Source organism: Apodemus sylvaticus, chromosome 1 (assembly GCF_947179515.1).
Source record: "Apodemus sylvaticus chromosome 1, mApoSyl1.1, whole genome shotgun sequence".
In the NCBI taxonomy this organism is placed as follows: domain Eukaryota; kingdom Metazoa; phylum Chordata; class Mammalia; order Rodentia; family Muridae; genus Apodemus; species Apodemus sylvaticus.
In genome coordinates this window covers 190,868,359-190,884,486 of record NC_067472.1, presented here as the reverse complement: position 1 = coordinate 190,884,486, position 16,128 = coordinate 190,868,359, and the positions used below count along the sequence as shown (strand labels likewise).

The 16,128-nt window shown below is 44.1% G+C and overlaps 1 protein-coding gene across 1 annotated transcript in view; it reads left to right on the top strand.

The window, feature by feature from the left end:
• The window catches only part of LOC127683240 (NACHT, LRR and PYD domains-containing protein 5-like), a 29,784-nt gene extending 21,391 nt beyond the window's left edge, over window positions 1-8,393 (top strand). Inside the window, exons 8-10 of the mRNA XM_052180321.1 lie at window positions 2,181-2,351; window positions 4,393-4,563; window positions 8,180-8,393. Of these exons, the coding sequence (XP_052036281.1) occupies window positions 2,181-2,351; window positions 4,393-4,563; window positions 8,180-8,312 (475 nt within the window). The 3' untranslated portion in view covers window positions 8,313-8,393. The remainder of the gene's footprint in view (window positions 1-2,180; window positions 2,352-4,392; window positions 4,564-8,179) is intronic.
• Window positions 8,394-16,128: the final 7,735 nt, after the last annotated feature.

Here is a 16,128-nt window from a genome sequence, read left to right as displayed (position 1 = left end):
TTTGGAGATTTTTTTGAGGGGGGTTTCTGTTTGAGGTACTCCAGGAGTGGAACCAAGATCCTGGCATATGTGCACTCTATCACTGAGCTACACGCCACAGCCTGTCACTGGGAGGTTCTAGGCAGGTGTTCTACCACTGAGCCACGCCCCCAGCCCCTCCCTGGGGGATTCTAAGCAGGTGTTTTACCACTGAGCCACGCCCCCAGCCCCAGCTCCTCACTGGGGGGATTCTAGGCAGGGGCTCTACCACTGAACTGTTCTTTTCAGATCCTCATTGGGGGATTCAAGGCAGGTGCTCTAACACTGAGTCACACCCCCAACCCTAGGAATTAGGGCCCAAATCTAAATGTAAAGTGCATTTATATTGCATACACTCCTTAAAAGAGAGTGTAAAAGTGGGTTTTACACAGAGATTTAAGTGCAGGTATGTTATAGCCATGAGCTGTCACATGAGGTCAGATGTGAGACTTTTCCCTTGTGGGCAGCATTGTGATGCTAAATTTTATATTCAGGGGTGTCTGGGTTTCAGATGCACAAATTCTTTGAGAATCTTTGAATTATTAAACTCAAGTAAGCAGCCAGGCATGGTGGCACATACTTTTAATCCCAGCACTTAGGAGGCAGAGGCAGGAGGATCTCTGTGAGTTAGAGGCCAGCATGATTTCTACATGGTTAGTTTCAGGACAGGTGGGCTGTATAAATAGACTCCAACCCCCACAAAACCATCCAGCTGTTCTGTGAGGTCACCCCACCCCCATTCACCCCACTCTGCCTGAGGCAGAAGCACAAGGTTACACCCCTTTGGAAATCCAGCTTCTGATGGTATTATAAAATGAGTTTCTGTGGCCTTTCCTGTCCTGGCATTCTGCCAACAACTTCTTCAGTTCTTGCCTGTCGTCTTTGCCCGTGCAAACCTCGGCCCCTTCTATAGCTGAGACTCAATTGGTATACAAGTTATTTTTCCAAAGATGCCCCTGTTCAACCACTGCATTTTCTCCCCCACTGCTATCCCTCTCCCTGGCTAACATACACCTACTCTGCACTGACCCGACCCGCAGGACAGTCAACAGGGTCCCAGGAACTACCTAAGAGAAAGGTGAGAGACAAGAGACACGAGAAGACGGAGAGCAACTCAGTATTCTGATCAAGCTGTCAAATTTTATTTTTTACACAAGTCAATATAAAGGGAAGCTCACAAGGTTTGGGAGGGGTAAAGGGGAAACAATCTCAGGGGGTTGGCATTTCTAAGAAACAGTTTATCAGAGTTTCTAGGAAAAGCTAGTTATTGCTGCTGGAATTTTGGCATGATAAAGGGGGTCATGAGGAGGTGAAGTGGAAAGGAGTTGCTATAGTAACCTATCCACAGATGAGCTTCAAAAGGAGGGGGTTTTGAGATCTACGTAAGAATGGCTCCTGGCTCGGAGATCTACATGAAAATGACTCCTGATATTGAGATCTCCTGGCACTGAGATCTGGGTGGGGATGGCTCCTGGTATCGAGATCTCCTGGCATTGAGATCTAAGTGAGGATGGCTCCTGGCACTGCACAATTCATGAGAACAGGTTAGAAAGGCCCCCTCTCGGGGCTGCGGTGATAGCTTTGTAGATACAGAACTTGCAAGTAAGCATGAAGACCTACAGAGTCACAGAACCCATGTAAGAGCCTCCAGCATGTGCCTGTAAACCCAGCATTAGGGAATGAGGGCCAAACAGATCCCAGTGGCTCTCTGGACAGCAAGTCTCTTTAAAATGCCAAGCTTAAGGTACACAGAACTAAGGTGTTTCTGTTGATTGTATTGATGCCAATTTCTGGTCTCCAAACACGTGCATAGAGGTACACCCTACACCCCCATACACATAAGCACCTATGTCTACACGACAGAGAATAAAGACCTTCTTTGTTTAAATTTCATTTGTTTTATTTGGGGTGAGAGCCTTTATTGCCACAGGCTCAGAGAACAATTTGTAGGAAACAGCTCTCCCCTTTGACCATATGTGGGTCCAGGGTATCAAACTAGAATCGGCAGTATTTGTGGCAAGTACCTCTATTCCCTGAGCCATCTCACTGACCCCAAGACATTCTCTTAGAAGGAAATAAAGGCACATGTTCTGAGTGTTTCTGGATGTTACTCCTGCTGTAGTTGTTCCCACTGAAGATGTGGGTCTTCCCGTCTCTTGCAGATTAGTGGACTGCCAGCTCACGGAGAACTGCTGCGAGGACCTGGCCTATATGATCACAACAACCAAGCACTTAAAAAGCTTGGATCTTGGTAACAATGCTCTGGGTGACCAAGGAGTCATAACCCTATGCGAGGGACTGAAGCAAAGTAGCAGATCCCTGAGGAGACTTGGGTAACTTCTTGGGGTCACCAGTTTGAGGGGATGAGTTCAGTGGAGGTGGGAGGATCTGGACATGAAACCAGGGTGCTGCTGTCATGTTAATGACTTCATAAAGTTAGACAGTATTTACCTCACCATCATGGGTCTGGGTGTCTCAGATCTACAGGGGAGAGCCTTCAGATAGATGCTCATTGAATTTCCCCCTCTGTGCTAGTCATGGTGCTGGGTGATAAGTGCTGGGTGATAAGTGCTGGGTGCTGGGTGCTAGGTGCTGGAAATACAGAAACTAATATTCTTGGTGGTCTAGCACATTGAATTCAGCAGGAAGAATTAGTACAGAGCAACCAGGATCTGTGGTGGTTCTTAAGACTCTAGTTAGCTTGCCATCCACCCAGGAGCCTTTTAGACAGAGTCCTACCCAGGTACGTTGGCTCACACCTATAAATCCAGCACACAAGAGGATGAAGTAAGAGGATCACCTTGGGTCTGCTGCCTGTCTCGGCCACATTTTGAGTTCTGTGAGATACAATGCACTCATATACTCCCACACATACAACACACATAAATAGAAATAAAACTAATTTATTTAATTACTAGAATATGGGTCAGTAAGATGGCTTGGCAGGAAAAGGCATTCAAAAACATGAATTCCGTCACTAGGATACAAATGGTTGAAGGAGAGAACAAACTGTAGTAAGTTCTCATCTGCTCCCCCCATGCAGAGTGTTGAAGCATGCACGTATATACACAGAACAAATAATCGTAACTTTTAAGGAACCCTCTGACAACCCATTATCAACTGACTTCTCCCCTTTGAGGTAGAGTCTCTCTATGCAGGCCAAGCTCATGATCCTTGTGTCTCAGCCTCTTGAGCGTAAGGATGATGGGAGTGTGCCACCATGCCCAGCTCCATGGTTGCTTGGATCTTTTCATTTAAAGTTTATTGTATGAATGTGTGTATGTGTGTCTGCATCTCTAGTTGTACCACATGTATGCTTGTACTCGCAGGAAAGGCCAGGAGAAGGCATTAGATCTCCTGGGGCCAGAGTTATGGGTAACTGTAAGCCACCTGGTGTGGGGCTGAGAGCCAAACCAAATCCTGTGCAAGAGCAGCAAATGCTTTTAATCGCTGAGACATTGCTTCAGTGCCCCTTGTCAATGACACACTCTCTGGCATGCTGCTCTTAGGATAGAGTCCTAAATTTTGGCTGCATACATTCATCCTACACTTTCATACAAATATATAATGTACTTTGATCATCTCTCTCTCTCTCTCTCTCTCTCTCTCTCTCTCTCACTCTCTCTCACACACACACACACACCCACACCACTCTGAACCTTCCCCTCTCACATCCCTGCCCCCTCCCCATTAGTTTGCTTTCACTCCCCTAAGAATCAGCTTCACATCTACTTTAGTGTCGTGTATTTATGTTTCTATGTGCATCACATCTGCATATGACTTTATGTATCTACTTACAATCCGGGTTTCATGAACAAGATAAAAACAGTGGGATATTTCAATTTCTAGATCTGACTGACTTTACTTCCTATGCTAACCTCCAGTTTTATCCATTTTCCTAAAACCCTAAACCTTTAAAGTTTTCAGCTTTCTCTCATATGTCATGGTCTCTGACTAATCTCTGACCACAAGGGCATGGTAATCTCTTAAGAGTGCCCCCAGTAAGAGCAGTATCCACGCAACTTTGTATGTACCATGAGCATGTCCAGACTTCCTGCCTCCCTCATGCAGCTGCCCACCCTTCTGAGTCTTTGATAAGGTATCACTTATTAATCAGCAAGTATTTCTGTAATTCTTGTCATACTCCCAATTTCAGTGTAGTTGGACTTTTCCACAAAGGCAGTGTGAGGTACCCAGTGGCAATCAGAGCCAGAACCAGGACTTAGAAGTAAGAATGTTTGGGTTCTTCCCAAGAGCAATTAAATCGGGCTCTGCATGGAGACCCTTCTCACCTTTAAGCACTGGGTTGAACTCTTACAGGCTGGCCAAGTGGAGAGTCTGGCATTGATGGGTTTCTTCTTGGTCTTCCGGTAGGTTGGGAGGATGTGATCTGACTTCCAAGTGCTGTGAGGCATTGTCATCGGCCCTCTCTTGCATCACGCACCTGAACAGCCTAAACCTGGTGAAGAATGACTTTAGTACATCGGGGATGTTGAAGCTGTGCTCTGCATTCCGTCATCCTGACTCTAACCTGTGGATTATTGGGTAAGTTCTGACTTGTCTCCTGAGACATAAAGCCAGACACTCTGACAAGTTAGTTGGAGAAACAGAAACAACTGAAAGTAGCTGAGACCATGGCTTGGCTACTATATTTATCTAGAGCAGTGGCTCTCAACCTTCTTAATACTGTGACCCTTTAATGGTGGTGACCCCCAGCCATAAAGTTATTCTATGGCTACTTCAGAACTGTAATTTTGCTACTATTATGATATTCACATGTCCCCCAACAGGAGTCTCTGGATACACAGGTTGATAACCACTGTCAGAGAAAGTTCTAGGATAGCCAAGGTTACACAGTGAGATCATGTCTCAAAACAAAACAAAATTTGTACATCCATGTTTTTAGTTGCAGTTTTCAAGAAAGGGAGTTTGATGTGTGTTTCTACATGAATAAGACACAAAGACTTTGTTATGTGAAGTCACAAAAGGCAAATATTCTGTGACTCTATTCATATGAGATTCCTAGGTGGTAGACTCATCAAGACAGAAAGACTGGAAGTTACTAAAGGATACAACAAAGATTAGAGACTTAAAACTCGGGAGAAGAGCCCTTTCTTAGCATATGTAAAGTCCCGGGTTCCATCTGTAGCACTGCCAAAGTAATTTAAAGGGGAAAGGGAAATTTAGAGTTGACAGTTAGCACATACTGGCTTTTCAATTTTGGGATAATGGGAGATTTCTGAAGGGATGGGAGCAGTGGTTGTACGATGCGTGTGTAATGCCACTTACACATCCAGAAATGATTTGGATGGTTAATTTTGTCAAGTGTTTCCACTCACACCTACAACTGTAGTCCTTGTGAGGCTTAAGACAAGAGGATGGCCACAAATCTGGGGCTGTCTTTGACTACATGGTGAGTTCTAGGACAGCATAGGCATCAAACCCCACCTCAATCAGAAATAAACAAGTTCATCATGGGTGTTAAATCTTGGACATAGACACTGATGAGTTGCTGTGTTCTGATAACTAGTGCTCCCACTCATTATTAAATGGAGTGAGTCAAAATGGGGTGGAAAAATGGCTAGATAACTTGAAAGCATTTTCTGCTCTTGCAGGGGAACTGAGTTCAGTTCCCAAAGTACACTTGGTGGCTCACCACAGCCTGTATCCCAGTCTTGGCATTCTAATAGGTCTCCAGGCCTCTGGGCACTGAAAGTGCACAGTAGGCATAGGCACATGTAGATGCAGACATGAACATATACATTTTAAAATACCAACATTTATTTGTGTGCACATATGGAGTCAGAACAACATGCAAAAGTCAGTCTTCTCTTTCCATCATGTTGATTCTGGGGATAAAACTTAGGCTGTCAGGCTTGGCAACCAAGTATTTTTATCCATTGACCCTTCTCACATGCCCATGCATACTTACAATCCAAGAAAGTAATTTGGCTCTGCCACTGTGCAGGGAGGTACATGCTAATAGTCTTACTTCTAAGGAAGCAGAGGCAGGATGATTGCTGCAAATTTGAGGCCAGGAATACCTAGTATATTATGGGCCAGGCAGCCCTGCATAACAAGTCTCTGCTCCAAAAATAGAAACAAAGAATGTGACTGACGCCTTGGTGAGCCTGCTGGTGAGATGACTCTGGTGAGTAAGTTCTCCAGATAATAAACATGATTTATCCAAAGTGCAATTGTCAGCTCATGGATGTAAGTGCAAAAGGCCCAGGAGTGACTTAGAGGAATGGAGTGTCAGTGAGGACAGGCAGGAGGGAATGGGGGTGGGGTGGGAATGCTGGCTGAGCGAGGTTGGCAATCTTTACATAAATATGTTACAAGGTCCATGCACAAACAAGACCAAAAGGCAGAATGTCGTTTCAAAGAGCCAACTGTAACAGTGGAGCCACAAGGCACTGTGGTGAGGATGGGCTCAGCAATTGGTGCAGTCTGGGGGAGATGGTTCCTCCTGTAAAGTGCTTCCCACACAAGCCTGAGGACCTGAGCCCTGGTCTCTGGAACCCATATAAAAGCCAGATGTGGTGGTGCACATACCTGCAGTCCTAGCACTAGGGGGGCCAGAAGATGCTGGACTTTGTTGGTCAGCCAGCCTGCCTAGCCTATCAGCAAGCTCTGGATTTAGTGAGTTTGTCCCAAAGTGAAGAGAGATAGAGAAAGCTGCTGACCAGATGCTGACCTCTGTTCTCCACCTGCTTGCTCATGCTTGTTCTCCCTCTCTGACTTTCACTCCATCTCCCTCCCTCTCTCCCATCTCTCTCATTCTCCCTCTACCTTTCTCTCTTCCCTTTTTCTCTCCCTTTCCCTTCCCCTCCCTTCTTCCTGCTCCCACTCTGCACCCCACATATATGCTTCCTTCTTCCTTCTCCCTTTACCCATACCCTTCCTCCCTCCCCCCTCTCACGCTGGGTCCCCAACCCCCTCTTTCATCTGGAGGACATCCATACACCAACACTATCCACACCCACAGTCAGACCTGGATATTTACTAACTGACCTGTTACAGGTAAAATGGGATTTATCTACAGCCATTTAAATCCTAGCACACCTTTTTCCTCAACTGGAAAGGGTGGCACTTTGCCTACCTTTTGCCCATCACTGTGCCTCAAATCTGGGACAAGGCCAGGCACAGAGTAGATCCCTGTGCACTTAGGACTTTTCCGTGTGTGTGTGTGTGTGTGTGTGTGTGTAGGTGTAGGCATGTTTATATGTGGCTCACATGCATAAGTGTGCCTGTACATGTGAAGGCCAAAGGGTGAACCTGAGAGGTCTCAGAATAGCTATCCATCTTGGACTTTGCATGGTGGGTTTGTGTTTTGTTTGAGACAGGATCTCACTGTGTAGTCCTGGTTGCCCTGGCAATACACTGGCCTCGGGCTCACAGAGGGATAAAACCTGTGTGCAACCATGCCTGGCCCATCCTGGGTTATGTTTTGTTTTTCTATCTTAGATATTTTATGTGTGTGAGTGTTTGCCTGATTGTGTGTTTATATACCATTAGTTTGCAAAGCCCATGGAGGCCAGCAAATCTGGGACTAGAATGCAGGTGTTTATGAGCTGCTGTGTATGTCCTGGGATTCGAACCCAGGTCCTTCAGAAGGGCAACTATTGCTCTTCACTGCTGACTGTGCTGTCTATCCAGTCTGGTGGCATGGTTTTTCCATGTGGTTTAAAAACAGCTTCTCATGCTTTTGAGGCAAGTACTTCATAAACTGAGCTTACCTCCCCAGTTCTTTTATTTTGTTAAATAATATTCTTACTCTTTGAAACTTTTATACATCCATATAAAGTCTTTTGATGATATCCACCTGCGACTGATCTTCCCATGATACTCCAATATGTCTCTCTCAAACTTTTTAAAAAAATTATGTTTAATAACTCACTGCCTCCAACTATTTAAGTTCATAGGCACATGCGTGTGCTGTCATCCACTGGAGCAGGAGCAAACTATAAGGTCCCCAAAGAAATGAAAGTAAATCTCCCTCTTCCATTATGGCTGGGTCTTGGAAGCCCCCTCCCCAGCCCTTTCATTCTATGGGGGAGGAGGGACGTACTACTCTCATTGAGAATTCTCAAAAAGGGTTGTAGTTCCTGATCTGGCTTCCAGGGCATCTAGGTCCCAGCATGACATCCTTTCTTCCCAGCCTGTGGAAGCAGCAGTACTATGTCCAGGTGAGAAGACAGCTGGAGGAACTGCAGTTTATGAAGCCCCATGTGGTGATTGATGGTGACTGGTATGCTATTGATGAAGATGACCGTAACTGGTGGAAAAACTGAAGACATGAGTCCCCTCTCCTTCACGTCCTAGGACTTTATTATCTGTGAAATGTTTGTCTCACCTCAGAGGATGTAGCAAGAATTAAACACAGAGCATTTAGAAAAGCATCAGGTGTCATGTCAATAAGTGGGTATGGGATAAGGGCAGAGATGAGATGAGATGGGGTGGGTGACTCAGTTGCTAATGAGAATGAAAAGCTTATTTCTGGGAGCGGAGGCAAACTAGCTCAGTGAGCATAGGCACTTGTTACCCAGACTGATGGTCTTAGTTGGAACCCTAAGACTTACATGAGGGAAAGGGACAACTGAGTCCCTCAGTTATCCTCTGGCCTCTACACATGCATGGTGGCTTTCCTTCTTCCATTCACACAAATGTTTGAAATTTTACCAGGAGTAGAAGTATGTAGCTATTCTGTGTTGATCTCATTAGCATTGTCCCTGCTTGGGGTTGCTTTGCAAGAATGCCTCTCTCCTCCTAGGAGAGTTCACATTATGCAACACCAAGACATTTGGCCAATGTGATGTGATCTGTGAGGAGAATGGGGGATGGGAGGGGCCACCGTAGTCTTCCAAAGTCTAGGAAAGTGTTGATCCTTCAGAACACTTTGGTCACCCTGATCATCTGATAGACAGATCCCGGGTACACTGATGCTTGGGTTGGCTATTGATATTTATGATCCAGGGATGGTAGCATAGTCTTATAATCTCAGCATGCAACTGGGAAGGCAGGAGAGCCAGATCAAGTCAGCCTCAGCTATTTAACATTCAAGGCCAGCCTAAGATACGTGAGACATATAAAGAGGTCCTTGGTTGGATCCCCAGTAACGGAGACAACAAAGTGGGGTGAATTGGAGATACACATTCATATGTGGATTCCAGGTAACATGCTTAGAGATGGCGGGTGCCAGTAAATGACAAGTATGTAAACGAAGGATGGTCTGCAGGGCACGCTCCCATCCAAAGAGTATTCTCACTACTGTATGTGAGCATGTAGGTGTGCGCACAGTCACGGGTGTGCCGCAGCACACGTGCAGGCCAGAGGACACGTTTTAGGAGACAGATCCTAAAAGGAGCTCCTTCCACCACATGAATTCCAGGGAGTAAACTCGAGTTGTCAGGCTTCCATGGCAAAGACTTTCACCCACTGGATTATCTCGCTGGCACAGAGAGGCAGTCCTTTACCCAAATTCACAGCACAGCTCCCATCAGCCCAAATGTATCAATGAAAAGAGTATGAGTTGATGAGATGTCTTATCAGGGACAGACACCTGCCTCCAAGACTCATGACCAGTGGTTAATCCCAGAATTCACAGAGTGGAAGTAGAAAAGTAATTCCTACAGGTTATCCTCTGACTACCACATGCAAATTCACACACATAATGAGTCAATGTTTTTAAAAAGTCAACTACGGCCAGTCAGTTACGAGAGGCTCTCCACCATCTTGGCTCTCAGACGACAGAGAGAACCGACAGCGTGAGGTATGCAGACTTAGCCCGAGGCCAACATTGAGGGGGTCTAAGCCTGACCAGTGTTGGCCTGCACCCAGGCCCTGAGCTGTTTGGGGGGCCATCGGTGTGCCAACCCAGCCAGGAGGTTGTCAGCCTGGCAGACTGTCCCGGTATTTGTAGAGGGCGCATGCAGTGCCATCTTGGCTACCTGACAGAACCAGTCATAGCCCAAGGCGAACATTTCTCGGGCCTAAACCTGTCAGGCTTTTGCCTGGACTCAGGGCCTGAGCAGCTAGGCTAGCCTTGTGTGCACCAACCCAGTTGGGGGATCAGCTGCCCGGCAGAGTGATCAGCACTCAGAGAAGATTCCGCAGCATACACCATCAGCACTCCCTGAAGGAGCAAACGGGCACCATCTGGTTCTCAGACACAATCTGAAGCAAGGCACACTAGGGCTCCAAGGGCACCGAAGAGGAGGACAGCACATCAGCAATCTGTAATGGGAAACCCAGCCATCCAGTGTTGCAGAAATAGCCCTACACCCTCACAGGAGGCACAAACACCAGCCAGAGACAAGACCAACTAACGCCAGAAATAACAAGATGGCAAAGGGCAAGCGCAGGAATGCTACTAACAGAAATCTAGGCAATATGGCAGCATCTGAACCAAACTCTCCAACAACAGCAAGTCCTGGATACCCCAACACACCAGAAAAACAAGATTTGGATTTAAAATCACTGTTCATGCTGCTGCTAGAGGAACACAAAAAGGACATAAATGAATCTCTTAAAGAAATACAGGGGAACATGAATAAGCTAGAAACCCATATAATGGAAACACAAAAATCATTTAAAAAAATTCAGGAGAATAAGGCTCAAGAGAAGCCAATAAAGAAGAAACGCAAAAAACAAAACAAAAAAACAAAACAAAAAAACAAAACAAAAAAACAAAACAAAAAACAAAAACCTCAAACTTAAATAAATGCAGGAGAACTTCAGTCAACAGGCAGAAGTCATAAAAGAGGAAATACAAATATCTCTTAAAGAATTAAAGGAAACCACAAACAAATAAATGAAGGAACTGAGTAAAACCACCCTGAAGTAGTAAAAACAGAAGTAGAAACAACTAAGAAATCACAAAGGGAGACAACTTTGGAGATAGAAAACCTTGGGAAGAAATAAGGGGCCATAGATGCAAATATCAACAACAGAATACAAGAGATGGAAGAAGGAATCTCAGATGCCAAAGATACCATAGAAACCATTGACTGAACAGTCAAAGAAAATGCAAAAAGCTTGTATCCCAGAACATCCAGGAAATCCAGGACACAATGAGAAGACCAAACCTAAGGATTATAGGTATAGATGAGAGTGAAGATTTACAGCTGAAAAGGCCAGCAAATGTCTTCAACAAAATTATGGAAGAAAACTTCCCTAACCTAAAGAGAGAGATGCCCATGAATATACAAGAAGCCTACAGAACTCCACAAACAGACTGGAGCTGAGCAGAAATACTTCCCGTCACATAATAATCAAAACCCCAAATGTACTAAACAAAGAATATTAAAGGCAGTAAGAGAAAAAGGTCAAGTAACATATAAAGGAAGACCTATCAGAATCACACCAGACTTCTCACCAGAGACCATGAAAGCTAGAAGATCCTGGGCAGATCTCATGCAGACTCTAAGAGAACACAAATGTCAGCCAAGATTACCCAGCAAAACTCTCACCATAGATGGAGAAACCAAGATATTCCATGACAAAACCAAATTTACACAATATCTTCCCACAAACCCAGCCCTACAAAGAATAATAGGAGGAAAACTCCAATACAAGGAGGGAAACTACACCCTGGAAAAAGCAAGATAGTAACCTTCTTTCATCAAACCCAAAAGAAGGTAACCACTCAAATATAAAAATAACATCAAAAATGACAGGAAGTAATAATCACTGTTCCTTAATATCTCTTAACATCAAAGGACTCAATTCCCCAATAAAAAGACACAGACTAACAGACTGGATAAGGAAACAGGATCCTACATTTTGCTGCATACAGGAAACACACCTCAGTGTCAAAGACAAAAACAACCTTAGAGTAAAAGGCTGGAAGACAATTTTACAAGCCAATGGTCTTAGGAAATGAGTCGGAGTAACCATTCTAATATCAGAATTGACTTTCAACCTAAAGTCATCAAAAGAGACATGGAAGAACACTTTTTTCTGGTCAAAGGAAAAATCCAAGAACTCTCAATTCTGAACAACTACGCACCAAATGCAAGGGCACCCTCATTCGTAAAAGAAACTTTACTAAAGCTCAAAGCACACATTGCACCTAACACAATACTTGTGGGTGACTTCAACACTCCACTATCCTCAATGGACTGATCTGGAAAACAGAAACTGAACAGGGACACAATAAAGCTAATTGAAGCTTTGGATCAATTGGATTTGACTGATATTTATAGAACATTCTACCCTAAAGCCAAAGAATATACCTTTTTTTCAGCACCTCATGGTACCTCTTCCAAAATCGACCATATAATTGGTCACAAGACGGACCTCAACAAATATAAGAAAATCGAACTAATCCCATGCCTCCTATCAGACCCCTATTGAGTAAGAGTGGTCTTCAATGGCAACAAAAACAACAGCCCACATACACATGGAGGCTGAACAATACTCTACTCAATGACACCTTGGCCAAAGAAGAAATAAAGAAATCAGAGACTTTTTAGAATTTAATGAAAATGAAGGCACAACATACCCAAGTCTTTGGGACACAATGAAAGCACTGCTAAGAGGAAAACTCAGCCCTGAGTGCCTCCAAGAAGAAACAGGAGAGAGCATATTCTAGCAGCTTAATGGCACATGTGAAAGCTCTGGAACAAAAAAAAAGCTAATTCACCCAGGAGGATTAGAAGACAGGAAATCATCAAACTCAGGGCTGAAATCAATCAAGTGGAAACAAAGAGAACCATACAAACAATCAACGAATCCAGGAGCTGGTTCTTTGAGAAAATCAACAAGATAAACCCTTAGCCAGACAGACCAAAGGGCACAGAGAAAGTATCCAAATTAACAAAATTAGATATGAAAAGGGAGATATAACAACAGAAACAGAGGAAATTAAAAAAAAAACCCATCAGATCCTACTACAAGAGCCTATACTCAACACAACTGGAGAATCTGGAGGAAATGGACAATTTCCTAGACAGATACCAAATACCAAAATTAAATCAGGACCAAATAGATCATCTAAATAGTCCTATATAAAGAAATAGAAGGGGTCATAGAAGGTCTTCCAACCAAAAAAGTACAGGACCAGATGGTTTCAGTGCAGAATTCTATCAGACCTTCAAAGAAGACCTAACACCAATACTCTTCAAATTATTCCACAAAGTAGAAACAGAAGGAACACTACCCAATTCCTTCTATGAAGCCACAATTACGCTGATACCAAAACCACACAAAGATCCAACAAAGAGAACTTCAGACTAATTTCCCTTATGAACATCGATGTAAAAATACTCAATAAAATTCTTGCCAACCGAATCCAAGAACATCTAAAAAATGATCGTCCACTATGATTAAGTAGGCTTTATCCCAGGGATGCAGGGATGGTTCAATGTACGGAAATCCATCAATGATATCCACTACATAAACAAACTCAAAGGAAAAAACCACATGGTCATTTCATTGGATGCTGAAAAATCATTTGATAAAATTCAGCACCCTTTCATGCTTAAAGTCTTGGAAAGAACAGGAATTCTAGGCCTATAACTACACATAGTAAAAGCAATATACAGCAAACTGGTAGCCAACATAAAACTAAATGGAGAGAAATTTGAAGTAATCCCACTAAAATCAGGGACTAGACAAGGCTACCCCCTCTCTCCTTATCTTTTCAATATTGTACTTGAGGTACTAGCTCAGGCAATTAGACAACATAAGGAGGTCAAAGGGATACAAATTTGAAATGAAGAAATCAAACTATCATTATTTGCAGATGATATAATAGTCTACCTAAGTGACCCAAAATCTCCACTAGAGAACTCCTACAGCTGATAAACAACTTCAGCAAAGTGGCAGGTTATAAAATCAACTCAAGCAAATCAGTAGCCTTCCAATACTGGAAGGATAAGCAGGCTGAGAAAGAAATTAGGGAAGTGACACCCTTCACAATAGCCACAAACAGTATAAAGTACCTTGGTGTGACTCTGACCAAACAAGTAAAAGATTTGTATGACAAGAACTTCAAGACTCTGAAGAAGGAAATGGAAGAAGACCTCAGAAAATGGAAAAATCTCCCATGCTCATGGATTGGCAGGATTAATATAGTTAAAATGGCCATTTTGCCAAAAGCAATATACAGATTCAATGCAATACCCATCAAAATCCCAACTCAGTTCTTCATAGAGTTAGAAAGAGCAATTCTCAAATTCATCTGGAATAACAAAAACCCAGAATAGCTAAAACTATTCTCAACAACAAAAGAAATTCTGGGGGAATCAGTATCCCTGACCTCAAGCAATACTACAGAGCAATAGTGTTAAAAACTGCATGGTATTGGTACAGTGACAGACAAGTGGACCAATGGAATAGAACTGAAGATCCAGAAATGAATCCACATACCTATGGTCACTTGATCCTCGACGAAGGAGCTGAAAACATCCTTCAATGGAAAAAAGATAGCCTTTTCAACAAATAGTGCTGGTTCAACTGGAGGTCAGCATGCAGAAGAATGCGAATTCATCCATCCTTATCTCCTTGTACTAAGCTCAACTCCAAGTGGATCAAGGACCTCCACATAAAGCCAGACACTCTGAAGCTAATAGAAAAGAAACTGGGGAAGACCCTTGAGGATATTGGTATAGGGGGAAATTTCCTGAACAGAACACCAATAGCTCATGCTCTAAGATTAAGAATTGACAATTGGGACCTCATAAAATTACAAAATTTCTGTAAGGCAAAGGATACCATCAAAAGGACAAATTGGTGTATGCTGCGTGACCTTTTCTGAGTGCTGGTCACTCTGCTGGGCAGCCTATCTCCCAACTGGGTTGGTGCACACAAGGCTAGCCTAGCTGCTGAGGCCCTGAGTCCAGGCAAAAGCCTGTCAGGCTAAGGCCCGAGCAAAGTTCCCCTCCGGCTATGACTGTTAATTGGTTCTGTCAGGTGTCCAGGATGGCGGAGTGCGTGCGCTCCCTGAAAGTGCCGGGAGAGTCTGTTAGGCTAACAACCTCCTGGCCGGGTTGGCATACAGATGGCCCACGGAGCAGCCCAGGGCCTGGGGTCAGTCCGGGCAAATAACCTCCTGGCCAGGTTTACACACTGATGCCCCCCCCCCCCCAACAGCCCTGGGCCTGGGTGCAGGCCAATGCCTGTCTGGCTTAGACTCCTGCGATGTTGACCTTGGGTTATATTTGCATACCTCAGTCTGTCTGATTTCTCTGGCGCCCAAGATCCAAGATGGCGGAGACTCTCGTAACTGACTGGCGGGAGGCAGAGTTCTGATGTAGCTTCTGTGGGGTGAAAGGCGCTGTAAATCTGTCACCGCTTGCAGCCTGGCTGGCCAGCGGAGGTCAGTGGTAGTGGGCGCAAGGCCTGCCTGGACCCTGTCACCTTGGTTCCACTCCTGATAGCCCTTCCACTGGACCAGCTGCTGCTGCTGCTGCTGCCACTGCCGCAGCAGCAAGCGGTGGAAGTCTTATTTTAAAAAATATTTTTATTTTCTATATTCTTTGTTTACATTCCAAATGATTTCCCCTTTCCCGGATCCCCCCTCCCCATATGTCCCATAAACCTTCTTCTCTCCATCTATTCTCCAATCACCTCCCTCCTTTTTTTCTCTGTCCTTATATTCCCTTCCAATGCTAGATCAATCCTTTCCAGGATCAGGACCTTCTCCATACTTCTTCATGGGAGTCATTTGTTATGCGATTTGTGCCTTGAGTATTCAGGGCTTCTGGGCTACTTAATATCCACTTATCAGAGATTGTATTCCATGTGTATTCTTTTGTGATTGGGTTACCTCACTTAGGATGATATTTTCCAGATCAAACCATTTGCCTAAAAATTTTGTGAATTCATTTTTTCTAATTGCTGAGTAGTATTCCATTGTGTAAGTATACCACATTTTCTGTATCCATTCCCCCTTTGAGGGGCATCTGGGTTCTTTCCAGCTTCTGGCTATTATAAATAAGGCTGCTATGAACATAGTGGAGCATGTGTCTTTATTGCCTGCCAGGGAATCCTTTGGGAAGTCTTTTTAATGGGATGTATTTACATATAAACAAGTTGGCAAAAGTGTGTACTGGGGTGACCCTGTGAAAGTGAATATTGGGCGGTCAGGTTGACTGGAATGACATG